General features: G+C 53.2%; 2 protein-coding genes across 2 annotated transcripts; one reads left to right on the forward strand and one right to left on the reverse strand.

The window, feature by feature from the left end:
• The first annotated feature begins 1,342 nt into the window (after positions 1-1,342).
• On the forward strand, positions 1,343-12,447 carry TGME49_215690 (hypothetical protein). Its single transcript, XM_018779698.1, has 8 exons — positions 1,343-2,670; positions 3,403-3,997; positions 5,041-5,845; positions 6,393-7,147; positions 7,558-8,322; positions 8,906-9,015; positions 9,530-9,952; positions 10,601-12,447. The coding sequence occupies exons 1-8, from the start codon at positions 1,831-1,833 to the stop codon at positions 10,937-10,939; spliced, it is 4,632 nt and encodes a 1,543-aa protein (XP_018635685.1). The 5' UTR covers positions 1,343-1,830; the 3' UTR covers positions 10,940-12,447.
• Positions 12,235-27,668, reverse strand: TGME49_215700 (phosphatidylinositol 3- and 4-kinase). The gene is made up of 9 exons (XM_018779699.1): positions 22,295-27,668; positions 21,478-21,595; positions 19,973-20,596; positions 17,963-18,959; positions 17,158-17,256; positions 15,348-16,898; positions 14,713-14,848; positions 13,847-14,005; positions 12,235-13,408 (listed from the first exon to the last, which is right to left on the reverse strand). Exons 1-9 carry the CDS (start codon positions 26,721-26,723, stop codon positions 12,606-12,608), a joined length of 8,916 nt encoding a protein of 2,971 aa, XP_018635684.1. The 5' UTR covers positions 26,724-27,668; the 3' UTR covers positions 12,235-12,605.
• Between the last annotated feature and the right edge of the window lie 167 nt (positions 27,669-27,835).

Consider the following 27,835-nt stretch of genomic DNA (forward strand, 5'->3'; position numbering starts at 1 on the left):
CAAAATAGACTGCTCCATTCCTGGAGAGCTTGCGTGATAGTATGCCCTAAGCAATATGATGTCACGATGCCCTTCTTACACAAATAGTACAGTGCTGGCCAAGCTCCTTGTATCCACTTAACTCGCTTCGTAATTTTCATTAGAGCAAACGATCTAAAGCAAGAAAACCTCCTCATGCAACAAGATGAAAGTCGAGGACTGTGTCTTGTCTTTCTTTAACACCAACTTTCACGACACGATTACACGCAATTGGGAGGGATTACACACTCTACAAAGAGCGCCCGTTTTCGAAGCACAAATGCCATTGCAACAAAACGGCAAAATACACATATATACACCCGCAGCCACCCCAAGACAGCAATCGCAGCACCTGTCGAATTCTACCAAGCCACACGTACTTCAGAAGCTTTGAAGAATGATTTAAATGCATTCTGTGGTGATTCATCGGGCTTTCCACGAGTCTTGGGACGAGCAAAACGTGCATACGTCGGCAAAAGGTATGCGAGACTTCCATTCTAGCGGTAGAACACAGCGCTTCTTCCGAGAGTCCACGCTTTCTCGGACTCGACTCGTCTGTATGAAAACAAATGCGGGCTTCTAGGTCCCCTCTTTGTCCACTGACTTTTGGAAGGCGAGATGGTCACCTTCACATCTATCGCTGCTGCCCACACAGGCGGCGACAGGAATCCACGTAACACATAAACATACTTAGATACATATATAAATATTTATACATCTATTACGTGTAGAAGATCGCCGCTCTCGAGTGTGGGATACTACACACAACTACCTGTATGTTGACCTAGTGCAGTGGGGGGCATGAGCAGTTCTTTGAAAGGGAATAGATGGTGATTTATTTACACGGGGAAAACTGGAAGTCGCTCCCGAGCCTAATTAATCTCTGTTTTACTTGTGGTGTTGAGGAATTCCCGCTCTTTCCACGGCAGAAACATCACGTTTTGCATGCCCTGGAGAGACGCGTCTTCTTCGCCAGGCGGCTGATGCGCCATTCAGAGTTGTGTGACTCCTATCAAAGAAAACAGAGCTAATTGCCAGCCTTCCGAGATGTATTTATCGTCCTGCTGGACAGAAACCTCCAGGTGAAAGTGTTCTTAGCAGACCACCAGGCGTAAAAACGCATTCGCTCCGAGCGGAGAGCGCATGCACGCAGCTTGTTTTGCGTCTGGTTGTCTTTACACTGTCTTGTCTCCGGCAAAGTGAAGACCCTTCGACTTTCCTCCAAAGCCAAGCGGCATGGCAGCATGAAGCCGTCTGCTGCCTGGCAGGCAATGTCGAGGTAAGTCGGATTTGCAGTTGTTCTTTTGCCTCTCTCTTTGTCCGTCAGCGTCTCCATCTCACGCCCGCCGCCTGCGTGTGGACCTTCGCTTTTCCTGAGGCCGGACTTCTCTTCGGTCCTGAACTGTCGACTCTTTCCTCCTTCTTTCAGCTTGTTGTGCAAGTTGTTCAGCTCTTTCTCCCCGAGAGTTGCCCTGCTTCACGCACCCTCTCTCGCAGCCACACCGAAGCCGGAAACGATTTCTCAGTTTACCGGGGCCGCTCCAGACTGAGACGCTTTGCTTGACTGAGCATGGCAGGCACTTTCGATTGCGTAGATTTCTTTGGGGCTCTTCCCGCACAAATTTTTCCTCTGAACTCCGGCTGCGGCGTCTCGAGTCTTTACAAAAATGACAAGGAAAATCTCCTCTGAGAAAAGAATGCGTGGATGGTGCGGAGGTAAACCCACATATGCGCGTGTGTCTGAGAGGACAAGGTTTCGTTTCATGAACTGACAGACGCTGCTCTGAAGCCGGGACTCGCCGGACTGTAAAGATGCACCCTCGAGGAAGAATTCGCGTTCTCTGCGCGAGTTCGGTGGTGCCAGCTCCGCCTCTCAGTCGCCGACACCGCTGGAGACAGTTCTTTTCCTCTTTGCTTTCTGCTTGGTTCTTCTTCGTCTTCACTTTCGGTGTTTCGCTGATTCTCATCGGCCGCGGCGCGGCGGCCAGCCTGCTGTCCAGAGCGCCTTCCTGGGGGGGACCTCTGGTGTCCATACACCCGAGAAGGAGCGTCGATGGGAGCGCGTCTCGGAGTGCTGCTGCTTATTCGGATTTCTCGTCTCGGCAGCCGGTTCGAGATCACTCTTCATTTGGGGATGAACGTCTGGGGAACGATTTCTGCTCTTCTCGCAGGGGCAGCCTCCGTTTCCCCGTTCCCTTGAGAAAAACCTTTTCGTCACCCTCCCTGACTTTCCAGTCTCTCACCGTCTCTTTGCCTTCTTCTCCGTCTGTTCCAACGTCTCCTCACTCCAGCTCCAGCGCTTTCAAATCGTCACACATCTTCGCGTTGCCCTTCTCCTCCTCTTCTGCCTCTTCCACGCCTTCGACTGCGTCCTCTCCCTTGTCTCCCACTGCGTCTCCTCCTTTGTCTTCAACTTCTTTCTCTTCTTTCTCTTTCGTTCCTTTGTCCTCCCTTTATCTCCGGTCTTCCTCTCGCTGGTCAAGGCGTCCAAGGGGAAAGGAGAAAACATCATGGGGGTCTTCGTTGAGGCTGGCGCCTACGTCGGGGGACGTGGAGGACGACGGCGACGATCTGCGTTTCCCTCCTCCTCCTCCTCCTTCTTCTTCTCGTCCGGTCTCTTCTCAAGTCGTTGCAGCACTCGGAATCTCACCGGTAAGGGCCGACTGTGACGGAGACGTCCGTTTTTCTTTGCTTGCTTTGTCAAACGAAAAACAGCGTCTTAGATGGTGTGTCGCTTGAGGTGTATCTGTTTTCGTACCTTTAGTAGAGGAAGCTCTTCAGGTGGCGCTGCCGCTCATGAACAAGAGGACTTCTTTGAACAGTGACCGAAAAAAAGAAAATGCGCACCCGGCTTCTCTGCTTCGATCAGAGAAGCAGCAAGACCCTGAGACACCGCAGCTAAAACATCACAGAAAAGCAGCTCACTGCTTCTGTCCTTGATCTCTGCGCCCTATGTGTCTGTTTTCTTTGCGTTCTTTGTTTCCTGTTCTGGCCGCCACCTGAAGACAGCCGCCTTGACTTCGCTCTCTTGCGTGAGGGTCTGAAGAAAGATCGCGACCTTCGCTTTCCTGTAACCTTGTCGAGAGCTAACGTTCCTGCCCGGCTGTCATCTGAGTTTGTCTGAGAATGGCGCTAGAGTTCGTATCGCACTCTCTCTGAAGTGGACGTTTCACCTCTCTTCAAGTTGTCTTTGCCGCAACTCTCGGCTGTGACACTGTGCTCAGCGCGTTTTGCTGCTCTCGGTTCCAGGTGTGACACCCGCAGTCGGTGGTCGCCTCTGAGCTTCGTCCTTCTCCCATTCGGCGCTGGCACCGAGCCGAGAGTCGTTGACTGCTTGCAACTCTCACCACCGCGCGACTGTCTCTGTTTCCGCGCTCTGCACAGGACCTCTCAGAGGCAGATGTCCGCGCCTCTCAAGGCCGAAAGGCCTTCGAAGACGCGCGAAGAAAGTCCTCTCGGCCCGACGGCCGCCGGACAGCGCCCGCGAAAAAGGGACTCCCTGAGAGTGCGACGAAGCCTCCTCTTTTCGCCGAGTCTGCAAGCCACCCGCGGCGCCGGCCTTCTTCAATGCGTCCTCCTCCCCGTTTGTCTCCGTCGTCTTCTCTCTCCCCGCTTAGTTATCGCGCTGTTCCCTCTCCATCTCCTCAGTCGGCTGTTCCCTCTTCTTCTCCTTCTTCTTTAGCCGCGGCGTCTCCTGTGGAGCAAAGTGCAGAGGCATGTTCGACGTCCGGCAGTCAGAGGAGAGGAGATCCGCGACGCAGAGTTCTCGGGGAGAAGGCGACAGAGGCAGAGAGAGGAGGCCGCAAGAGAGAGAGCTTCAGAAGCGAGAAAGAGGCAAGAGGCAAAGGTGGAGCAGACGAGAAAGGAGACAAAGGAGAGGAAAGCAAGGAAAGCAAGGAAAGCAAAGACAGCCGCCCCACCATGGAGGAGTGCGTCGAGTTGCTTGAGTGGCTTGTCGCTGAGAATGTCGAAATCGATGGTAAGGAACAGCTCGGTCTTCCGTTCGGTACACCGTGTCTTCCCACAAGCGGCTTCTCCCCACACATGTCTCTCACCAGTGTCTCCGCGGATTCTAGCCAACTCCACGCGGCGACAGAGGCGCGTTTTCTTTTCCTGTGTGTCGAACTGTGGAGGCCAATTTCCGCGGCGGCAGTCATCTTCTCTTGCGTTCGAATGCGTTTGAGAGCCTCAGTGCATCTCTGCGTTTGCTTTGTGGGGTCTTCCTAGCTGCTCAAGGCTCTCTTTCTGGAAGGTCGCTCTTCAGCAGTGTTTTTACTCGGAGATTCGATCCTGAGGCGCTCTGTTCGCTGTCCATACCAAGAGTGACGGCACTCCTCACATGATCTCTTCGATTCGGAGGTTTGACGCCTCCAAAAAGCGCTTTACGGATGTGAGCCGGTCGCTTGTTCTCGCTCTTCGACTGTATCGCCTTCCTGGCTTTTCTTGTCTGTGAATCTGGACGATTCAGCAGCCCGACTCGCGCGCGTTTTCCGACTGTGTTGTTTTTTTCTTCGAGGGTAACACAGACGTTTCCCCTACTGCTGGCAGAGTTCGCCGTTTGAGTGTGGCTTAAGTTGTCGATTGGGGAAAAACGATTTCGGGTAGCCGTTTCTCGTCTCGTTTCTGTCCTGCGCCTCGCATGCACAGACATCTGTACGTAATCGCGTTTCCGAGTTCTCCGTGTCCACCTGCTCGTGAGTGTTGTCTTCCCCAACTTCTCGAGAAGAGCCATGTCTCGTTCAAGCACTCCGCATTGAGCCGGGAAAGCCGCCTGCACCCCCGTCGACTGAAAGAAGTCAAATACATGAAATCGGACATGCGTCGTTTCTCTGTGTATTCAGAGGGCCACTGGACGATTGTGCCTCCTCGTTTTCGGAGTCTGTGTCGTTCGCGCGTGGATGGTTCTGGCGTCGACTCTCCGTGAAAAGTTCAGAACGTTTCGGAACGAAGTCCGTGGAAGGAAGTGAAGACGTCAGACTTCTGGAAGTGATATTTTAGTGTTCTGTCTCTGTGGTGTTTCAGCTTCTGTGTTGACGGTGGACAGCCGAGCGGCGTCTCTCAGGCTGCTGCTGCCGCATGCAGCTTCTCAGTTTCTGCCCACTCAGGTCCAGCTTCGGCGAGAGGACTACCACCCTCTTCGGTCGTTTTCTGCTTCTCCAACCGACGCCGAATCTGCTCTCGAACCGAAGAAGAAGAGTCCCTTTGCCTTCGTGCGTCATCCGCTGCGCCTGACTAGCCAGGCAAGCACCAGCGTAGGGCCGAGCCTGCCCTTCACGTGGATGTACACCTCAGACAGCGAGCAACTGTCGCCAGAGCATGTGCAGGCGAAGCGCTGGCAGTTGCTGAGGCCTGGAGATCACTTGCGAGTCCGCGTCGCGCGAGCTGAAGTTCCAGATGGACGGAGCTTCGTCGCCGAGCACCCCGCGGCGCTGCGAGAAACGGAAACAGAAGAGAGACGGGGAAACGGAGAGGGGAGAAACGCGTATGCGGAAGGTGAAGAGACACCTGGAGAAAGAGCCAAAAAAGAGACACGAGACGAGAACACAGAGGAGACAGAAGGAAAGAAAGACGGAGATGAAAGAACAGGACGAGGCGAACAAGAAGAAGAGAAGAGAGAAGAGGAGAACCTGCGGTTCGGGAGTGGGGGAGGAAAGAAAGGAAAGAAGAGGGGAATTTCCCTCCGCATAGCTTTTGGATGGCCGCCCGCAGAGGCAAAAGAAGAACTGGAAAACTGGCGACAAGTCAAGGCGGAAGCGGAGAGGCGACTAGGAGAGAACGGCAGAAAGAACGTTACGGGAGAAAGACTCAAAGCCGGCCTGGAGAAACTGTGAGGCAGACTCCAGACTGATTTCGAGGATATTTCCTCTGGAAAAAACAGGTTCCCAGGAGGCTTGGAAACACACACGGGACATCCATGCGCCGCATCCCAGCGGTTGAGATTCAACTGACAGTCCGATTCGACGCACAGTCTATCGATCTACTTTATATCTATTAGTGGACATCCGTTTATATCCGTGTCAGTCTCTCTATATATGTATACACCTATATGTACCTACAACTGTATGTGCGTATATATTCCTGTATAAATCTACAAATGTATATATATATATATATATACATTTGATGAAGATATTCGCATGCATACATGTATGCATGTATCTACTTTTACCTACCACGTGAATGAGGTCATGAATGAGTGAGGAAGGAAGGCGTTTCAGCTCGCTTCCGTTCAAGGGCAGGAGGGGGTTGTTTTTCGGAGAGCGTCAGAAATTGGGGATGTTTCCCCTGCGAGGCAGGAAGGAGTTCGGATCCGTCGCGTCTTTCTTCCTTTGAATCCAGGATTTGCGTCTCTCACTTTCTGCTTTGCTCGCCAGAATCCACCAAGACATCGCTTGGGCGCTGCCGCGGCTGTCGCCGTTGGAGGTGACGTCGTACTTGCCAGCACACCTGACTTCTCCACGCCTCCATCCTCACCCCTCGGAGACGCTGGATGCGAAGAGACGCCGCGGACCTTCGTCCCTGCTGCAGGAGAAGAAAGCGCTTCTCGAGGAAATCCGGAAGACTCAGAGTGAAGAGAGGTCGAGCGAAACGCGTTCGCGAGAAAACGCACCCGAGGGCGGTGCCAGAGACGCCGATTCAGCAGGCGGATCTGCGGATTCGGGTGTACAGACACCCGAGAGGGACCGCGGCGTTTCAAGCTCCGGTGTACAGACACCCGAGCAAGACTGGATTCCGCCCTTGAAGCCTCCGTCGCGCCAGCCCCATCGCTCCCGCATCATTGGAATTTTGAACGACTTTCTGCTGGTTGAGGTGGACGTTGCCAAGAGGGAACGCGCGAAAGGGGAGACGGGGACCGACGAAGGAGAGGGCGAGGAAACGAAGAGAAACTCGAATGGAGAAGATGGCGAATCGCATACGAGAGAGCAGGAGGGAAAGGGGAAAGATACACTCGTCGCGCTCCTCCCCATAGAGGAATTCGGTCACATCCTTGAATGGGTCCGCCACCGTGAGAAGGTGTACATACACCGCAACACCTTCACCTACGGCCTCACGATGCGAGGGAACAAGCCTTGGGAAGGATTTAGGTTTGCAGAAGATGAAAAGACAGGCCGCAACGACGAACTCGAGAGTACGCGTCGAATCGCTGATCTCTGGCAGCCCAAGCGAAGGTTTTCGCTGGCGTTCGTCTTGCATGCAGCCGCCGATATATAGTGCCTTTGTTCGAGTGTTCACATGCACCTCAAAGGTTGCTCACTCGGTACCGTCAAGAACATGTCGCAGATTCTGAACTTCTGTTACAAAAGATGACTATAGAAACACATACAGATTCGTTTTTGTGCATGCGTTTACTCGCGTATCTACATAGTTCCTCGATGTATATATATATATATCTACATGTTCAACCACAGTCAAGAATCCATTCTTGCATCCGTTTTCGTATTTGTCTCAATGCACCTGTACGGTGGGAGGAAGTCGCCGAGCATGCGGTGACTGAGCCCTGCGCCGACATGTCTCTCTGTTTCGTTCTCTCTTTTTCAGGCAAGGCGCCGCCATCGTCGATCGATCTATACTTCTCCTGCGTCCAGAAGTTTCCGCTCGATCTGGATTTTCCTGCAACTTCTTCGCTGACTGCCTTCCTGCCTCCGATTCGAGGCCCGCCGCGCTGCCCCGCTGCTGGCGCCCTCGCGAAGGTCGGCACCCAGGCTGTTCTAGAAACGGCCAACTACCTCTTCAACTCTTCTTCTTCTCCCTCTTCCACTCTGCCTTCTGCTTCTTCTTCTTCTGCTTCTTCTTTGTCTTCTTCTTCTTCTTCTTTGTCTTCTTCTTCTTTGCCTTTCCTTCCTCTGCCGAGCACTCCGTGGCGTCCGCCGTGGATAGTGGTGATGTCGGCGCACCCGCCGATCCCTGCGGAGGTGGCGTACATGCTGTTTTTCCACCAGCCGCCGAATCACCTGCGTGCAGAGGTCGAGAAGTTCCACCGGTTCATGGAGGAGCAAGAGCGCGAGCACCTCGCCGACACACTCGCGCTGTACAAGCCGTACGGCGCAGAGGGCAAGCATGCGCTCGAGCGGTGGCACAGAGCTCACAGACAGAGTTTGCGGCAGCGACAGACTGCGGGGTTTCCTTGGTGGGAGGAACGAGGCGAGGCCGCGCGCGAAGCCGAGCTCCAGAACATCCTCGGCTACTACCAGTACAAGAAACTTCTCCTTGCCCGCGAGTATGCCAAGGAAGAAACTGCTCTCGAACGCATGCACAACATCGTCTTCGTAGATCGACACGGAGACGCACTCGAGGACATCACCCGTAAGAGCCGCAAGCAAAAGACGAATCGGGGGGAGAAGAATGCATCGAAGGGGAGAGGAGGGCTGGAGAGCGAGAGAGTAACGCAGAAAGGCGGAAGCGCGGAACACCGGAAAGCGAGAGGAAACTCTGAATTCAAGAACAGGAAAAATGTGGCTGTCAGTGTGCGCCGTTTTTTTTTTCACTCCACACCCTCAGTGCCTTTTCAACAGCAGGGGCACAATTCCTCTGCTGTATGTACACCTAGAGATTTCCCTTTCTGTGGGGATGGGGATTCATTATATATATGTCTCCATATATATATATATATATATATATATATATATGTATATGTATATATATATATGCGTATATATGTATGCATATATGTGTACGTATTTCTGTTTTGGTGCATGTACAGTGCATTTTCATGGTTCGTTCTAGATGTCAGCTCTGGCGCGTGACGTCTCTGCAGGGAGGGGCGCAACCCTCCGGTTCGTACGTTCGCTCGAGACAAGCGCAGATTTGTTACTGCGTGTCTTTACTTTTTTTTATTCACCCTTTCCTGTTTGCTGCATGCGGGTGGCGGCTTCCTTTCTTTGCTCAGACTGGCTTTTGGACGAGAGGAAATCTCGCCTGACTCCAAAGTTCGTGAAGCAATTCGTGGAGGACATCCAGGACCGATGCGCCGTGCTGCGGCGCCTCGACCTCACAGAGGTCCGCGGACGCTCGAAGAGCGGGAGAAACTGGCGAGAGCAAAGAGACTCGAAACGAGGGAGATCGGGAACCGGGAGAAAGCGTGGTTGTACTGTAAATGTATCCTAGATATTTTACATAAAATTGACACAAATACATTTATATAGAGGTAGTATTGTACGAAACAGCCATATATATATATATATATATATGTCATGTAAAAACCACACCAATCAACTATAAATCTTTGCATACAGCTATATCTATATATCTATATATATATATATATATATATATATGTATGTATATGTTGTTGAGACGACATGAAGGTATACAGAACAAATAAGTAAATAGCCTCTCTGTGTAGTGTCTCTTTATTCACGCGTTTCTCTGGACGCGACAAGACTGCGCGCGTCATTGTTTCTGTCCGGTGAAACAGGAGCCCCGTCAGGTGCTTCAGACGCTTTGTCTCGACGCTCGTTTCTCCGCGAAGCCTTCGCCCACGCTGTCGCTGTGCTCGCGTTTCCCTGTTCAGCCTCTGCGGACTTTGATTCGAGAGAAGGAGCGCCTCCAAGCGGCGGACGTCTCCGCGCTTCCGCTTCTGACGAAGCGAAAGGAACTTCTGACTCGGAAGCATCGCCCCGTGTCGCGCGCCAGGGTCGAGGCGGCGGTGGACATACACCCCGAGGCGCGGCTGCGACTGCTGCAGCTCCTGGACTTGAACGTCCCCTTCATGGACCCAATTGCGTGGATGTTGAAGATTCACCAAGAGAAGCGCCAGAGAGCCTCCGGCGATCCCTTCTCGCCGCCTTTGTGGGAGATGTTTCTGCTGCATGCACGCGTGAATCTGCAGAAAGCGGCGCCGCCCGATGACGTTCCGACCTACGAGGCCTGGCAGAAGGCCGAAGGCGCAGGCAGACGAAGGTCGAAACGAACTGTCGACGGACCCGCGAAACATGTGAGGAAACAGAGAGGGTCGACGGGAACAGAAAGGACCCAGAGAAAAGAAGAGAAACAGCTCGAGGCGGAAAGTGAACTGGCGACGAGGCAGCGAGGTCGTCTCGAAGGAATGAGAGGAACATATGGTCTTGTTTGACGGGGCGTGGTTGGTTGCTGTCGATTTATCAGCGTCTCACTCTTTTTTGGGTCTCTCCACCAACCTGCCTGTATCTACATGTGTGTCTACGGCGGGGCATCTACATGCATGCAAACTGTCGATATGGGATTGAGGAGGGCGCAGAGCAACCGTATAGGGGGGGGAGGGGATAGGTATACTACACCAGGTATCCATGTAACGCATCTAGGCCGGTTCCTCGATCGGAGTTCTGTAAATTCGTAACTGCCAACCTCTCTTCCCGTCCACTTGGCTTTGAATTTGAATATCAAACTGCGCCTTTTTGTGTTGTTTGCTTTTGTGTGTCTGTGTCTGGGTTTGCGCGCGTACCCTAGTCTCTCTGCTTCTTTCTGTGTCTAAATGCAGAGAGGTCAGTGCACTTGCATACTCTGCATATTTAACTGTGGTCGAGGCAGTGCGAAAACATTGATCGAAACGGTTGACTTTTACAGATGAGTGCAAACGCAACTGCGGCCCTGCGCTCATGTTCAGGTGGTGGATCCGGTGGAGGCGATGATCGACCAACTCCCCGAAGGCGCTGCCGACTTTCTACGCGACTCGCAAGATGCCGCGGTCGGCTCGCAGACCCTCCGGAATCTGCAGAGAGACTTGGCCTCTGCGCTGCTTCCGCGGGCCAGCAGACGCGAAGGCATGATGGACGACTTCGTCAGCATCAAGGACTTGCATCCTGAGCTCCCGGAACTGAGCGAGTTGGCCGGAGGCAAGGCGGCGAATCAACGCTGCGAGGTCTTCCTGCCTCTTACCGACGCCGTCGCCGGTGCAGAAGGAACGGTTGTGGGAGAAAGAGAGGGAGAAGGAGAAGAAGCGTGAGGAAAGAGCGAGAAGAAGCGTGAGGAAAGAGCGAGAAGAAGGAGAGAAACGACGAAGACCGCCGAGGGGCGCCAAGGAAGAAGACGAGAGTGGCAGTAGGAGTGCTGGAGAAGAGATAGAGAAGTTCAGGAAGGAATCCATCTTCTCAGCTCATGTTCTGAACGTCCTTTGGCTTTCTCGTTCTTCCTCTTTTTCACTTTTTCCATCTTTCCTTCTCTCTTGCTGTCTTCCGTGTGCAACGTCTTTTGAGCAACCAGCCTTTCTGGGTGTTCGCCCGTTGCCTTTGTTTTTTCCAGCTCTTTTTTTTGTCTGCGCAGTCCTCTCGATTTCCCTTTCTTGTCTGCTCTCCCGTGGTCTGTGCGTCGCCTCTCTTTTTCTCTTGTTTTTTCTTTCCTCTTCTTCGTCCGCCCTTCTGCCGTCCTCTGTCTCCACTGGCGCGTTTTCTTCTGTCGAATGTCGCGGCTGTCGGTGTCTTCTGGATCACGTGGAGGAGTGACTTCTCTGGAACGCGGCTCGAGCTTCTCCTTCCTTCTTTTTCTCGAGTGTGCACAAACGAGGAGCGCGTTCGCCGCTGAGGGGCCTCGAAGGCGTTCAGAGGAACCTGTGTCCTTTGCCCATTCTTCTCAACGCCTTTGTCGCCTTCGCGCCTGACGTGACGTATCGCGTTTCTGTGGCGCCTCGCGTTCGTTTGCGGCTCTCCCTTCTGTCTGCCTTCGCTGAAGAACGCGGAGAAACTGGGAGGCTCGCGAGGGGGCGACGAGTCACGACTCTTCGGTGACGCAGAATTCCTAGAACCGGAAGTCGATAGAACCCAGAGGCATTCCCCCGCCGGCTCAAGTGGGCGAAAATGGAGTCGAGCCTCAGTTGCTTGGAAGCGTTTCGTTTCGAAAGCTGCATCTGTTGGATCGACTGTCGACGCTTTTTCCTCGACTGAAGGAAGTCTAGAAAGGAAGCAGCCACCTTGTTGCCGTTGCCCTTGTTTCTTTCCGAGTCGAAGGAACTGCTTCGTGCTTTGTGAGTCCTCGTCTTCCTGACACAGCGGCAAAAACGTTCAGTCTCCCCGTCGAGTCGAATTTTGAGCCGTCAGTGTTTTTTCGACCGACCTCGTTTGCCTGGTACGAAAAAGGCAGGTGCAGTCTTCGTTTGCGTGGGGGAAACAGCGTTCGTCTTTTGGAACTCACTTGATGGTTTCAAGCTCCTGAATTCCTTCGGCGGTTTGCCACGCGCTCCTGAGGCGCTGCTGCAAGAACTTAAAAAACGTTGGCTCCCTGTCTCGCTGAAAAAGGCCCTTTTGCCCGAGGAACAACCTTCGCGGGACTTCAGCGCTCCCTGGAAAAAGCCGCAAACGCGTCTTAGTCACGAACAAGGTTCACAGACACCTGCGGATACAGTCCCCGATGCCGGACAGACGACGCACTGAACATCGCACAACAAACTGCATGCCTTCTCCTCCGCTGTCCCTGAAAAAAAAGATCCCCTTTGAAAAGTTCACCAACACACAATTCCTCTGACGCACCGACTCTCCTCTCTGCATATATATATATATATATTATATAAAAATATGTTTTTGAGCATTTCCATGCACGCGTGTACCACTTGAAGTATTCACTCCGACATAATTACTGAGGCTAGAAGATTGTTCAGTTTCGTTTTCCGTCACGTTTCCTCATCTCCAGTAGAGAGCCCATTCGTGGAGTTTATCGACGACTGCAGGGAAGAGGGCGCGTGCACTGCTGTTGATGACTCCGACAAGAAATCGCTCTGCATCTTCGTCTCCTAAATCCAGTCTCAGTTTCTCCTTCACTTTTTCCAAAGCCACGCAAACCACTCTTCGCCTGCTGCGTCCAGGCGCGGCCTCCTGCGCAGACCCGGCGCCCTGTGGGGCGGCGGCCCCGGCGCCTCTGGGCTCCAGGTCGTCGTGCGTGGGTGCGGAGCCGCCCCCTGGAGACGGTTCGGACTCGAAGGAGGCAGTCGCTGCCGGGAAGCTCAGGAGGCCTGAGTCCGAGAAGAAGGCCCCAGACCCCGACAGCTGAGGCGACCTGTCTCCGCAGAACAAACCCGGGCCCGCGACGGAGACACCCGCCTCGGCCCCTCGCACAGGCCCCTTCGGCAGGCCCGCCGGCGCGCCGGAGCCCAAGTTGGAGCCCAAGGGGCCCGCGACGGAGACACCCGCGGAGACAGCGGGGCCGGGCTGGGGGGGCGCGGAGCCACTTGCGGGGTGGGGCGCGACGTGGGCGGCGAGCTCGGCGGGATAGGCCGTGGAGGAGACCAGATTTTTTTTGATGTCCTTGATTCCAGAGTCGACCATGAGATCCAAGAGCACGCAAAGCAGCTGTGCATGAAAGCGAAGAATTTTGTACGCTTGGCAACACTGTGCCACAAAGAGCGTGTACCCTTCGCCCCCAATCCCACCCATCACCTCCAGCATTTCGCTGCATATCTTCATTGGAGGCGGAAACGGTTTCGGATCTGTCGAGAAGCAAAGCGGGCGCATGCGCAAGCAAACGCGGTCAAAGTCCCGAAAGAAGCCCAAACGAAAACGGCACGAAAAACAGTGTGCGCACTTCAGGACCTCTCCACTCTTCTCCCGTCTCCATGCTTCGTTGAAAGCCCTTCCATTTTAAAACACATTTATATATAATATATATATAATACATATTTTTATATATTTAATATATATATATATATATATAGATAAATAAATATGCGTCTCTTCACGAGTGTGCCAATGCAAGCAAATGCACTCACATATATATATATATATATATTGTATATATATATATATATATATATATATTGTATATATATATATATGTATGTATTAATATGTGTATGTACGTATATGCATGCGCTGGTCGACTCGTGCAAGTGTGATTGGGGGATGAAGGAGAGACGGAGGAAACGGACCTTCGCCAAGAATGAAACCGAAATCGATATGGCAGAGGCGCCCGTCGAGGCCGACGAGAATGTTGTCGAGGTGTCTGTCTCCTATTCCCAAGAGGAAAGTGACGAGGCAGGACCCGGCGCAACTCCGAATGAAATTGCTCCAGACTTTTTCGGAAAAGCCTGCGCCAAAGCGGAAAGAGAGCGACTGTCACACAGGATTTTCAGCTCTCCACACTCCTCACGCACAGAACAACAAACTCACACACGAGCACATTCAGCACAGATCTGTCTACAGCAGAGCCACTGCGATGGACAGACGCATCGCCGCAGAAAACGCAAGTTCACTTATGTATAGACATCAACAAAAAGAGAGAGGAGAGAAGAGAAGAAGACAGAGAAGAGAGAAAAGAGAGAGGAGAGAAGAGAAGAAGACAGAGAAGAGAGAGGAGAGAAGAAGAGAGAGAAGAATCCCTACACATGAGTGCATACCTTTATGCATGTAGAGTCCCAGACAGATACACAGACGCGAACCTCCATAAAAAATGAAGATAGGCACACACTTAGAACTTAGAAGAGGGAAAGGAGAACTGAAAAAGAGAGACAACATGGCACGACCTCCCGTCCTGTTTTCTCCCTATTTGGAGAGACACTCTCTGCGCTGCTACGCACTTTCCTCCCGCGTTTCGGTTTCGCCGTTCCTCTTCCTCAACAGCTGAAGAAGCCTCGGCCTCCGAGAGAAACTCGTACACAAACATATATATACATATATATATATATACATATGTGAATATATGTTTATATATATATATATATATGTGAGAGGCTGGGTCCGGTGTCTCGATGTTCCGTTTATATATTCGGGGCCTCGCTGCTACGCGGCCTCTCACCGCACGGGCTGTCGGGGTCGGGGTGGACGTGGGTGAAATAATTGATGAGAGTTTTGTGTTTTTTCTTGATCGAGCTGAGCGACTCGGCGCCGTGGAGGAACTCGATGAGGCCGTCCTCGGTCGACATTGCCACGACCTGCAGAGGCGAAACTCAACTCGAGAATATGTGTAAAGCCTCAACGAAATTCAAAACACACCGCGATAAAAGCGAAGACACCGCGCGGAGACAACAGCTTGAAACAAACAAGAAAGAGCGAAACCTCCCTGCGAGACACCATTGACAAAAAAGCCATGGGAGAAACAACCAGAGAGAAAACAGAGAGAAGAAAACACAGAAGATACAAACGCAGGAATCGGACCTCCACGCGTAAAAAGGAGCCTTCCGACTTGGGAGAAAACATCTCAGAGTGTCGCAGTGCCCATCCTCCTCTCCACATCCTCCTCTTCGCTCTCGCCTCATTCGTCTCGGCCTCTCCGTTCACCCCCTCTGCTCGCATTTTGCGCGTGCATTCTCTGCGAGGCAGATCGCTCGTGGAAAACCGTTTTCCGCGGTCCACTGTCTGGGCGCCACCCTTGGCTTGGGGCTCCCCCTCAGAGGCTCAGACCTCCAGCGCTGGAAAGCCTGCGAAACTCACTCGGTAGGGCGTAAACTTCAGATCCACGCCATACTGTTTGAGGAGGCAGTCGACGAGGCGAATGACGCCCAGGACGAGCATGTCTTGTCTCAAATCATCTCCAACTTTGTACAGAAACAACTTCTTCTGCACCTCGCCGGTACAGGCGTTGCGAACGCTAAAGCGCCCACCTTCCCTGGAACCAGGCGCCTTGCCGCTTCCGGTTTCTCCCCTCTCTTCGTTCCCTTTCTTCTCTTCCTTCGTATCTGCTCTGCTCTCCGACGCGTTCTGATCTTCGCTTTTCTCCTCTCCTTCCTCGCCTCTCCTCGTCGACACCTCTGGACCCTGTCGCGGCGGGTCACCGGGCACAGCCTTTGGGCATGTACGGGCGCTGGGATGAAGCTGCGCTTCTTCTTCGTCTTCTCCTGCTGCGATTTCCTTTTCTCTTCTTTGCGTCGCCCCTGCATGCGTGCATCTTGCCTGCGCGTCCGTCTCGTCTGGGACTCCCAACGCAGAGAAGGCCCCGCTCTCCTCGGCGCTTCTCTCCTCTCTCTCCAGATCTCCTTTTCTCCCCCCTTCTCTCACAGGCACCTTCACCTCCTCGTCTCCGTCTTGTTCTCTTCCTCCTTCTCCTTCTCTTAGTTGTTCTCCCTCCTGCGTTTCTTCGTTTTCTTGTTCTCTCGTTCTCGGCCAGTGCGCGTCTCGCTCCACGGCGTGAGGTGGGTTGTCTGGCTGACGACGGCGCGGTCTCTCTTCCACTTCTGGCTTCTCCGCCGCTCTCGGGCCGCGAAGTTCCCGGCGTCGGCGTTCGCCTCTCCGCGAGCGGTTGCGCAGCGACAGGACCCAGCAGGAAAGCACGAGAGGGTACAGGCTGCTTCTCACCACCCAACACTCGGCGATCTCCACGCCGACCAGCCTCAAATCCACGTCCACCGGCAGAGGCACCCCAGGCCACAAGGCCCGCGAACCTCGCACGAACCTCAGTGCATGCGTTTCCACAGAAGCAGAGGAAGAAGAAGACGCGGAAGAAGAAGAAGAAGACGCGGAAGAAGAAGAAGACGCGGAAGAAGAAGAAGACGCGGAGGAAGAAGAAGCACAGAATGAACGGGAAGAAGATGGTTGTCTGGAGGTGTCTGGGTGATCGAGGAGAGGGTCTGCTTGGGACCGTGACGAATGTGCGTCGGCCTCGATATCTCCGGAAGGAAGAGCGAGAGAAGAACCGTCGCAGCTGGAGGAGACAGGCGCTGAGACGTCGCGTTCCCTCTCGTCGACAGTCTCCGTCTTTGCCTGCTCGTCTCCCCGTCGACTCTTCGACAGAGCCTCAGCCTGAAGCTCTTCTTCCTCGATTTGCTCGAACGTCAGCGAAGGAAAGGCCGAAGGAGAGAAGTCTACACGAACCGAAGAAAGATTGGGAGAAGCAGAAGAAGCAGAAGAGGCAGAAGACGCAGAGGCAGACGGCTCAACCTGAGACAGAGGAAGAGGAGAGGACGAAGACGCAGGCGGGGCCGGAAGAAGAGACGCAGGCGTCGTCGAAGCAGAGAAGCAGATTAACCCTGGGCACAAAGGCGTGGACTGAAAACACAAAACAGCCGAGAAGTGCAGTCCATAAAAAGCAGACGCGACGCAAAAGAGGACCACGAAGACGTCGGAGAAAAACGAGAAAATAAAGGAGACCACGACGTGAAAGGAGAACAAGGCAGAAAAGAGGAGAGCGGGGCGGAAGCGCAGTTGTCTCCGCGTTTGAATCAACGAGAGGTGGAGAAGGCGGTGAATGACCGGAGAAGCGAAAGAAGGCAGAAGGTCGAAAATACCACGAGACGAAAGAACTCACTTCGAGAAGCTCCCGGAGGTGCTCGGTTTTCCTCTCTGCTCTTTCTCGCTTGTCACGAATCTGCCCATTCAACGCCATCAGATGGTTTCGCAGCTGCACCTGCATGAAGATGCAAGCAGAAACTGGTTTTGAGATTGTCGACTCGCAGAAAGGCAGTTTGAGAAACAGAGAAAGACTCGCAGCGAGGGGGAACATCTCATGCAGTGGCGATAGCACGTGAAACAGCGGGTGGCGTCGCCTCTGGAGAATCCTGAAAACGCATTCTGAAAATGTGAGAAATTGCAGGAAAATGGACACCCAGACTCGTGCGGCTGCTGCGCAGTGGCAAACCGTTTTGCGCTGGAAAGCCAGCTCTCGCGAAAACTGTCCTGTCGAGCGCTGTGCTTCGCAGACTTCGTCTACCTCAGACATGTCACACAGACTTTCTCCCTTTTGTCTCAACAATTAGAAAAACATAAAAAAACCTGTGAATCCTCTTGCAGGCCAGGAGCGCCTCTCGACAGAGAGACACAGGAGAAGGCCATCTCTGTCGTATGTCTGGTGAGGAAACAAAAAAGCTTGCGTCCGAGTGAGTCATCGAGATCTGCTAGAAAACGTATGAGTGATCCACAGCTTCACAGTGGTCCAAGCCGGGGCGACAAAGAGATCCCAATGGGCTCCAACGTCCGTCTTCTCTGTGAAGTGTCAAAGAACAAGCGAGGAATTGCCGAGGCATTGGAACAACATGTAAAAAAAACATGTATCTTGTGGGACCCGATGTCAGGTCGGTCTTATTGGTTCGGTTGATTTGTTGACTTTGACTCACTTGGAGCTCCAGAATTTCCAGGATTTCCGCAGCCAAAAGCGCCGATCGACTCGGCCCTCTGCTCCCATCGCCTGATCTCTTCTTCCTTCGAGAATCTTCGTCTTCTTCCCCTTTTTGCGGCTGGCACTCTCCCTCGTCCTTATCTGATGCATGCGTCTCGGCCTTCGCCTTTTCCGGTCCTCCACGTCCTTCTCCCTCCTCTGTGTCTCGAGCTCTCCCTTCTTCTTCGTCTCCTCTGTCTTCGTGGATCTTGTCTCCTTCCTCACGTTTGTCTGAGTCCTTCTCTCTCGCGGATTTCCCTCCCCCACCCTCTGTCATGAGCCTTCCCCCCTCCGAGCCTCCTGCGCCGGTGGCTTCGTCGCCGTGTGTCTCGCTGAGCCTGGCGCGCGACGCAGGCGCTGAAGGGTGCGAAGGAGCGAAAGACGAGGAAGAAGAAGCGCGAGAAGACGAGGAGGACGAAGAGGGGGGAGGCGCCGCAGCAGGGACTGTTTTTTCCTTTCGCCCTTTTCGCGCAGCATTTTTGTGAAGCGCGTCGAAGAAGCGTTGCTCTGCACGGACAAAAATATGGCCGTTGTCAGGGTCTTCTTTCTCGCACTGGAGCAACCAGAAGAGCTTCACCGCGAGTCCCGCGTTCCGCAGGCACCGGCGAATGAGGAAGTTCGTCAAGGGTGTGCTAGCAGGTCCTGCCTGCCGTCCGCTCGCGAAAGAAAGCGGCGCAGAGGCGTTTAACGGCACTGCCGCAGGTCGCCTCGCAACGTCGTCTTGCCTCGCTCTCAGCTCTCCTTTCTCCAGAGACAGTTCCTCGTTCTTCTGCACAGACTGTCCGCGACTTTTTTGAGAATCGACAGGCAGAGGCGCCAACGCCCCTGCGGGGGGCAAGGCAGAAGTCGAAGAGACACTTGCGACGGCTGGAGCGGCCAAGGAAAAAGCAGCCGACTTTGCCTGTGGCGCAGACGTCGCGGGGAGCAGCAACGCGTCCAAAGGCAGTGGCTCGGACCTAACAGAGGAAGGAGACAGGCGAAACAACTAGAGAACGCGAGATGAACGCGGAAAAGAAACAGACGCAAAACGAAGAAGAACCAGGTGAAAATGAAGGAGAAAACCGTGTCAATGCGACGCAGCGAGATGTGGCAGTGAAAAAGAGAAGGAAACCACCACGAAAACGCGGAATGAAAAAAAAAGAAAAAAAACCTGAAGACGAAGCGAGAGATGGTAAAGAAGAAGGTGACGAAGGAAAGAACAGACAGATGGCGAAGAAGGGAACGCAGACGGAAGCCAATGTGAACAAGAACAAACGGCAGCTTGCTGGTAGGGGCTCAGAGTCTGGCGCTCCTCCAACGAACGCATGCTTCGTTGCCTCATTGAACGACTTTTTTCCAGGGCGCGCATGCAGTGTAATGGCTCACGTCCTCGAAAAACATACGACCTTTCTCTCTATGTTACGGTTCAGCGAGTGTTCTGAAAAGTCCACCCCATCTGCTTTCAGAAAAAGACAAACAACTCTCTCAAAAAGTCACACGCATCGCCTACATTCAAATCTACTATCTGTGCACATTTCCGTGCGGTCCTATATTTAAATATGTAAGTTTCAAACTAACATCTTACTTTCCAGGATACACGAATACATACATACATATATATATATATATATAGTTATATATATATATATATATATGATTGCATGTACCAACCAAGAGCCTAAATCTACAAGTGCATACGTCCGCATATACATTTCAAAAACTATGTTTGCACACGTCTCCACAGCGATGGAGATCTCGATTCAAGAATATATATATATATATATATATATGACTAACTGATTTCATCTTTGATTTCTTAACTTTTAAGATACGTCTATATATATATATAAATAAATAAATCGTTTGTCTAAAATATACCTGTATATATTTTTTTGTATTCACCTACAAAGACAAATATATATATATATATATATGTAACCTCGTTTCTTTCTCTGTATGTGTCAAGCGTCTTTCGACTTTGTTTTTTTACCTCATTGCTTGGACGAGTTGCATGAGGAAAAGCTCGAGAATTTCGTCTGGAATCCTTTCGAGAGCTCTGACGGCCGCGGCTCTGACGACCTGAGCTGCGCGTTCCACTCCACACCAGGCACCCTTGCCCCAGCTTGTTGAAATGATTTCGAACGCTTCTGCGGCAATTTCAAATTCCCTCAATTGATCGTTCTCCACCCCAAGAGACGCTTTTCGTTTTAGATGTCTGTCCTCTCCTCTCCTTTCTCCTTTTTCCCTCTCCTCTTTGCATCGCCTCGTTGCTCTCTCTTCTTCTCTCGCCTCGTCTTTGGCGTCTCTGACTCCGCTCTCTTCTCCCCGCTCCGCTGGCTCTTTGCCGTTCTCTTCCTCTTCTTTGCGGGAGTCTCTGCTCCGTCTGGAGAGGAAGTCTTCTCCCTTCCTCTCTCTCTCGGCAGCGAGAGGAGCCTCTGGCCATCGCTCTGCAAGTGCGACAATTTCCTCAGCAACTTCGCCGGCAGTTATCGACTGAGAGGAAGAGGGCAACGACGGAGACGCAGACGCCCATGGCACCCGCGAAGAGGGTGAAGGGAAGTCCACGAGCTGCAGAAGCTTCCCGAGACACCCCGGCTGGCGAATCGCCGAGTTCCTGAAGAAGAAAAACAAGAGAGGAAAACCTGCAAATGCTTTCAGAGGGGACCTCCCTTTTCCTTCGATTGAGTCCGGATTCCTAGGCTAAAAAACGATACAGACGCATTTAAATATATATATATATATATATATGTAAACATATATATTTCTAAACATATATATGTATATATATATGCATATATACATATACGCATGAAGGCAGATAGAAGTAGGTGGATAGATGGAGGAAGAGTATCATGAACTGGCGGCCTTCTTCCTCTTTCACGGCTGGGGAGACGTGAGACGATAAAGCAAGGCTATATGCGTATGAACATGAACATGGCTTTATGTATCTATTTAATTATCTGTCTGCTCAGATGGGTGCTTGTGTGTTGCTATTGAAGTGGATATTGAGAATGGCCCGAACAGAGAACAGCAGCGAGACATCCGATCTCTGGGTGGCTGCATTTTCCTCATTTCTCTTTCCCTCGCTTCTCAATCGTTTCCTCCCTCTCGTTGTCTGTCTCCCTGCCTATGCGTACGCTTTAACTGGCCTTAAAAGACGCATGCAGAAAGCCTCTGTGGTCTTGCAAACTTGGTCTCCTTTTCATTTATTTCTGTTGTTGATTCTCCTTTGCGTTCCTGTCTTTTGTCTGCTGGTATCCCCTTTGTCTCACATCTGTTTTTCTCTGTTCTGTCTATGCAATCCCTTTGCCTTCGATCTACTTCTTCTTTGTTACTTTTTTTTTGCCTGTCCGATTTTTTCCATCTTCTCCTTCGGTCTCCCCATTGTTTCTGTTCTTCGTCCTTCGTCTTCTTTCCCTCTGTTTGCCTCCCCTTTGTCTTTCTGTTGACTTTCCCCATTTATTTGGTTTTGCTTGACTTTTTGTTTAAACTCACCGATACGTCCAGAGGAGCTGCCGTTCGTGGAGGCGCAGCGGGTGAGGCGGCGACTGCAGAAGACCTCGGAGCAACGCGACAGCCGAGCCCTCGGGACGCAAGGCCCCCCCTGCAGCCGCTAAGAAAATATAAAAAAGAAACCAAAAATACACAAATACTATAAAAATGGAAAAAAAACACCAAAATGCCAAAAACGGAGGCGAAAGGCGCCGTGACATCCAAATAGAGGGATCGACAGAAATCCACCTTTTCTTCATTGAGAATGCGATTCAACGACACAAGGGGAGCGAGAAAGAGAGTGACAGAGGTATAGGGAGGAGGACAGGGAGAGCAACAGAACGGTGCAGATAGAAAACCATGCACAGATAGAGACTGATAGAGACACACAGAGCTGGGAGCTGAGTTCAAAAAACACTGGAAGATATATATGTATGTACATATATATATATATATATGTATAGGTATGTATGTAAGAATACATAACCGTAGAGAAAGGAGCAAGAAGCAGATAAATTCATGAATAAATTGGCAAATAGAAAGGAAAGTCGTAAGACGAGGAACGAGATGCGAGGTGACCAAGAGAGGCGAGAATCTTTGCTTGAGAGCGTATCCGGCATTTGTTCTGCCTTTTGCATTTCCTCGACGGGGGTTCCCACCCAGACGGTGTTCACAAGATGACGACGGTGAAACGGTAGAGGCGACGAAATTGCATCTCTGCAGAAGAGAAACGAACTCCGCATGCGAAAAAGGAAACGGAAAGAAGAGCAAAGCAGTATCTCCAGTGTGATTTGCGAGACTCCCCTTTTGCTTCACGTACACGCATGACCAAGCAGATCGAGAGCAGTCGGCTGCGAGAGGAGACCTGCAGGGTGAGGAACGTATGAGGAGAAGTCGAGCAGGAACTGTCGTCTGTTTTCTTTTTCGCCTTCCACAGTCTGATGCGTTCGTTCTTCTCTCCTCATTTCACGGTTCGTCGTCGCTTCCTCTTCTCGCCCTCCGCGATTCCTCGCTTGCAGAGCGAGAAGAGCCTCGCCGACGGAGAGGCCCAGCAGAGACTGCTCTGTCTCCGTTTCGGGCATCTCCGCGGGGAAGGAGCGCGAGGAGTCGTCAAGCGCAGCAGCAGACTCTGCGCCTCTGTTGTCGAGAAGGGAGTTCCTTCTTTCCCCGACGGAGGAAGAAGAACCGACCGCAGGAGACGGCAAGACAGCTCTCGCCGGACCAGGAGGTGGAGACGACAGCTGAGGGAGAGAGGAAGCGAGAGAAAAAGGCGTGAGAGCTGAGGAGACACCCCAGCAGGTCGACATCCAGTTCGCTTGCGAAGGTCCTTCTTGAGGTCGAAAATCAGTTGAAGATCCCGCAGCGCTGCGTCGAGCTGTCTCTCCAGTCTCGTTTCCAGATTTGAAACTGAGTTGAGACACAGCGGTTGGGGCTTCATGAGAAGCCGCGGGGCGCAGGACCTCGTTGACAGACCTGTCGCGCTTCGTCGCGTCCTGCTTCTCGCCTTTCTCTCCTTCGTTTCCACTTCCGAGTTCCTTTTCCCTCTCGAGTCCTCTCCCTTCTGCTCTCTCGGCCTCTGGGCGTCTGTCGGTCCTCGAGCCTGATCCCCCAAGAGGACGCAGAGAAGGCGACGAAGCAGAAGACCCTAGAGAAGGTGCACAAGACGCTGAAGACGAGGAAGGCGCTGACGTTGACGCAGAATGGTCTCCGTTAGGCGGAGAGACACTGTGTCTCTGAAACTGTTGCTGAAGAGCTCTCGCAAGGACGGCCGGAGCGAGAGGATGTTGCATGCATGCGCATGCGTCTCCCCGAGACACCCCCCCTCCTACTACTCCTCCGTTGTCTCCTTGCTCCTCTCTTGAGATGCCAAAGAGACCCGCAGATCCTGCGAGACCGCCTGACTTTGTCCGCTCTCCAGACAGAGAGGAGGAACTGGACTGCTTCTGCATCTGCTGAGAGACCTGTGCATGCAACTGTTGCTGCAGCACAGCCGCGGGGGCGACCGGGAGATGCGACGCATGGGAGACAATCCGCGGCTCGCCATGCAGCGCTGGCAAACTGTAGAACGGAAGCTCGAGGTAGAGATACCCTGCTGCCCCGACGGCGGCCATCGCCGTCGTCTCTGCATGCAAGCGCAGAGGCTCGAAGACACCGTCGCTCCGCGCTCGCGGAGAAGAGCGCGAAGCGCTGACGGACTCCTCCCAAATCTCGGAGGCCAGAGGCTCAACCTGTGAAGGAAGACAGTCAGCGTCGATGGGCGGAGATCCGGAAGAGGAAGACGACGAGAGAGGACGACGGAGAGAACGAGAAGAGAAGAGACTGGACGAAGACGCGCTCGAGAGAGAAGAAGAGGTAGAGGAAGCAGAAGAGGAAGACGAGGCGAACGACGCCTGCGGAAAAGGCCGAAACTCCGATTCGACTTGAGAGTTCGCGGTGGTGCGACAAGGCCTCCTCTTTGTTGCGTGGGGAGTCGGCAAGTTGCTTCGCTCCCAAAGTCTGCATGCGAGAGACGCCCGTCGCTGAGCCTCGAGAAAGTCGCCGTGGTTCTGAAGAAGGGAGAGAATTTCAAAGAGAGACCTCTGGAGATTCTCCTGTGCGACGCTGTCAACTCGCATGCCACCGCTGGCAAAGGCTCCACGCTCGAGCATGTCAAGCGACTTGGCGCACCGAAACAGTTCGCGTTCCAGCACGATGTGACGATGATACATTTCTCTCAACGCGCGCCTTGCTCTTCCGCATTGCCAGACCCACTGTTCCTCGTCTCGACCGCCATGTCCTCCTCCCATGGGTTCCTGCCCAGCGCAGGAAGGCTCTTTTCGCGGCTTCTCTGAAGGTTGGAGATCTCCGAAGATCGTCCCGCGACAGGTGCTCTCGCCTTGAATCTCCTCGGCTGTCGCGTCGAAGGCGGCGCCCGCAGACGACGGAGACTCAGGCCTGGCTCGACTTGTCGCGTCGCGCTTTGGCGAGGACGAAAGGCGTCGCTCCGCAAAGACAGAGAGCGAGGGATGCGAAGGCTCAGATCGAAGCGGAAGAGCGTGGTTAGAGTCTCCCGCCTGGAGGTCGCCGATCGGGTGGGTCGCAAGAGGCAGCAGAGACGAGGGGGAAGAGAACCTCGAAAAAGCAAACGCGTTCCTGGGATATCTGTCTTCGTCAGAGCTCGACGACGGCTGCTCCTCGACTGGCACAAAGGGCGCGACGACCTCGCGGCGATTAGCCTGGAGTTCTGCGCGGCAAGAAAACCCCGACTCCTTCTTTCTTCTTCGGAACTCGTCTCGTTGGGGACTCGCAGCGGCTGAGAGAGATGCGGATCCTCCACTCCACACACACGGCCTGACTGTCCCCTTTCCACTTCTCACTGTCTCCGCCGGAGCCTCGCTGAGCAGCGCCGCCAGCCACGGGGCTGAAGGAGACAGGAGCAGCGACATCACTGTCTCGGCAGACATCTTCGGGAGGCGGGTGTGAGGTGCAGTGTCTCCGCTTCGTCCGGCAACGGCTGCTGCCGCGAGTTCGGCACTCCTCGCTCTTCGTTCCTGCTCTTGAAGCGGTCGACAAATCCGTCTTTCCTTCGCGGAAAACGCCTCGAAAGGCTCTCGCGGATGCCGGCTGGCTCGTCCTGCTCTGTCGGTCGCGTCGCCCGCTCCTTCCTGGAAGGCAATGCGTTCTTTCTTCTGCGAAAGAAATCGCGAAGATGGAAGCAAAGCAGGCGAGAGAACGGCAGACTCGAAGAGGCGCAGCAGCTCCTCCCGCGCCGCTTCGTCTCGTTCAAAGAAACGAGGAGTCGGACTCTCAGACGAAGGAGAAAAAGGAGAGAGGGAAGACAACGAAGGCGGGGAGAGAACGCGAACAAGTTTGAGGAGCTCGCGTCCCTGGCGCATATGTCCGCCGCTGTCGAAGAGAGGAAGGATGCCGACAGCGTAGAGGGAACTAGGGCAGTCGTCTGCAGTTTCGGGCAAAACTTCTTTTTTCCGGACAGCGCAGAGAAGGAACGCATCTCGCGGCAACGCGCTCACACGAATCGGCAGACGCAGAGAGACGTGGAAAGGCAGAAAGGAAGGAGACGCATCCAACGAGCGCGACAGCTCCGGCGAAACAGAAGAAGAGAAAGACGAAGAGCGACGACAGGAGCCGCCAATCAGTGCATGCAGACAGGGACGAAGATACCTTTTGATGGAGGGGAGAGACGAACTGGGAGGCGACAGAGGAGCGTCTTCGCCTTTTTCGGAAGAACAAGAAGCGAAAGCAGGACAGGGCGACGGATGGCAGGTGACAGGATGGAAGACGCGCTGGCCGTGCGAAAAGAGAGAGACACACACCACAAATCGATCTGTTTCGTCTTCTTCACCGTACAGAGACGAAAGTTTTTTCGCGTTCAGCGAAGCCTCCTTGACTCCCTCAACGAAGTCAGGAGAAGCCAACTCGTGATCAGGGAACAACGGAGGTCCTCGTTGCCCTTGGTCGTCACCTCCGCGTCCCCAGAAGACGGCTCGGCCTTCTGCATCATTCTCTCCTTGTTCTGTGCCTCGATCTTCTCGGTCGTGTACCGCGACGCCTGGAACACCGGCGGCGTCTCCCTGAGCGTCTGCGTCTTCTGCTGCGCATGCAGATCTCTCGGTTGCGTTCTCCGCTTCGCTTCGTCTTTCGCTCGCCTGCTTCTCCCGAGGAGCTTCGCGTCTGGCTGAGGAGACGCTTTGCCTGTCGCAGACCGCCGAGGGGACTCGAGGAACTGTCAAGAGGCCTCCGATGTTGACGGAGAGAAGCGCGTCGAGGTCGCAGCTGTAGAGGAACGGCGCGCGACAGCAGGTGCTGCAGCTCTGCTTCACAGGAGCAGCAGAAGACTTTCCTTCGACTTTTCGACCATTTCGATGGGGCAGAGAAGACGGCGAAGACGAAACAGACGCCGAGAAAGCAGACGCGAAGGTCGAGGCACCGAGGACGGACGAAGAAGAGGCAGAGGAAGAAGAAGCAGAGGTAGAGAACGAAGAAGAAGAGAACGAAGAAGAAGAGAACGAAGAAGAAGAGAACGAAGAAGAAGAGAACGAAGAAGGAGAGAACGAAGAAGGAGAGACGGAGGAAGAAGAGAACGAAGAAGAAGAGACGGAGGAAGAAGAGGCGACAGAGGAGGAGAAAGAAACAGAGGAGGAGAAAGAAACAGAAGAGGAAGAAGGAGGAGAAACACCCGACGACGACATGTCTGCGGAGACGCCCGAGGCAGCAGGGCTACGCTGAGAAGAAGAAGACTGGCGCCGCATCCTGTTGCATAGAAGAAGAAAGCGAGGAAAAGAGAGAAAGGAAGGAGGAGAAGGGAAGTCAGACAGCGAGTGGCTTCTGCCAGTCAACAGCTGAGGAAGCGAAGAAGAGAGCAGAAACTGAGAATTCAGAAACGGAGACCAGAAAAAAACAGCGGCAAGCAGATTTAGCACCTGAGGGAACGGAGGTTTGACAGGTGACCTTCGTCGGTCAGTTCCTGGCCTCAAAGAAAGGAAAGAAGCAGGGAAAGGAACGAAGGAAGGAAAGGAGCGAAAGCGGAAAAAGACAAGGAAAAGGACAAAAGAGAGAGCCTGGTCGACAGTTGAGGCCTACCACAGAAGCACCTGCGGAGACACACCAGCCGCAGCAGCAGAGAGACGAGGAAGTGCATTTTAAATGAGCATTTTAAATGAGCATTTTAAATGAGAGGAAGGTCGACCTGAGAGACGAACGGAAGCCGACTCTCCTCTTGCGGTTGTCTGTGCACCCTCCTCGACCGGGAGAGGCTGTCTGCAGAGCCCAGCGTGTATTTTAGAGAGTGCGTAAACGGCGGCTGGAACGAGAGACCATCTTAAAATCAGAAACGAAACAGGAAAGGCGCAAAAGGCTCGTCTCAAGAGTTTAGCGAGCGCGAGAGACAGCTGGCAGGCAGGCGAACAGAGAAAACCGGGGTGTGTATGGCCCCAACTGAAACGCAGAATGCAAAAAAAGTGGAGAGAAGCTTCTCGGAAACAATTGCAGGGCGGAGACACCGAGACGCGAGAAACAAGTTGAAAATCGGACCTTTTCGCGCGTCTGTACACCACGCTTTTTTGGGGGTCGGAGCAGCTGGCAGGCGTTCCAGGACGAGACAGAACCGCAGATTCCGGACTTCTCCTTTTCTCCTCTCACCAGCTTTCTCTTGGCAACATCGGAGCGTTTTGGCTGCGCTGGCATTTCACCGTCGCTTTCTTCTTTTCGGTTTCTTGCGCCGTGCCGTCCTGGATCTCGCCGTTTGAAGGGCCGTTGTCGCGAAAAAAAACGCTGTCTACACGGAACAGCGCATCTGCATGCATGCACATACGTCTCCGCCGTTGAAACTCGCTTGTCTCCGTGAAAAAGCCTTCGGCAGAGT

The sequence above is a fragment of the Toxoplasma gondii genome, chromosome X (assembly GCF_000006565.2).
Source record: "Toxoplasma gondii ME49 chromosome X, whole genome shotgun sequence".
NCBI classification, from domain to species: Eukaryota; Apicomplexa; class Conoidasida; order Eucoccidiorida; family Sarcocystidae; genus Toxoplasma; species Toxoplasma gondii.

Bases quoted from the DNA above. Each gene is read 5' to 3' on its own strand.
- TGME49_215700 (XM_018779699.1), bottom strand. From the start codon at position 26,723: ATGCGGCGCCAGTCTTCTTCTTCTCAGCGTAGCCCTGCTGCCTCGGGC. The intron at 21,596-22,294 runs GTACGTGAAGCA...ATATTTTCTTAG, and splicing joins CGATCTGCTTGGTCATGCGT to CGGCTGCAGGGGGGGCCTTG. The intron at 14,849-15,347 runs GTGAGTTTCGCA...TCGCCTCTGCAG, and splicing joins TGAAGTTTACGCCCTACCGA to GTCGTGGCAATGTCGACCGA.
- TGME49_215690 (XM_018779698.1), top strand. From the start codon at position 1,831: ATGCACCCTCGAGGAAGAATTCGCGTTCTCTGCGCGAGTTCGGTGGTG. The intron at 8,323-8,905 runs GTAAGAGCCGCA...TTCTTTGCTCAG, and splicing joins CGCACTCGAGGACATCACCC to ACTGGCTTTTGGACGAGAGG. The intron at 9,953-10,600 runs GTGAGGAAACAG...GCTCATGTTCAG, and splicing joins TCGACGGACCCGCGAAACAT to GTGGTGGATCCGGTGGAGGC.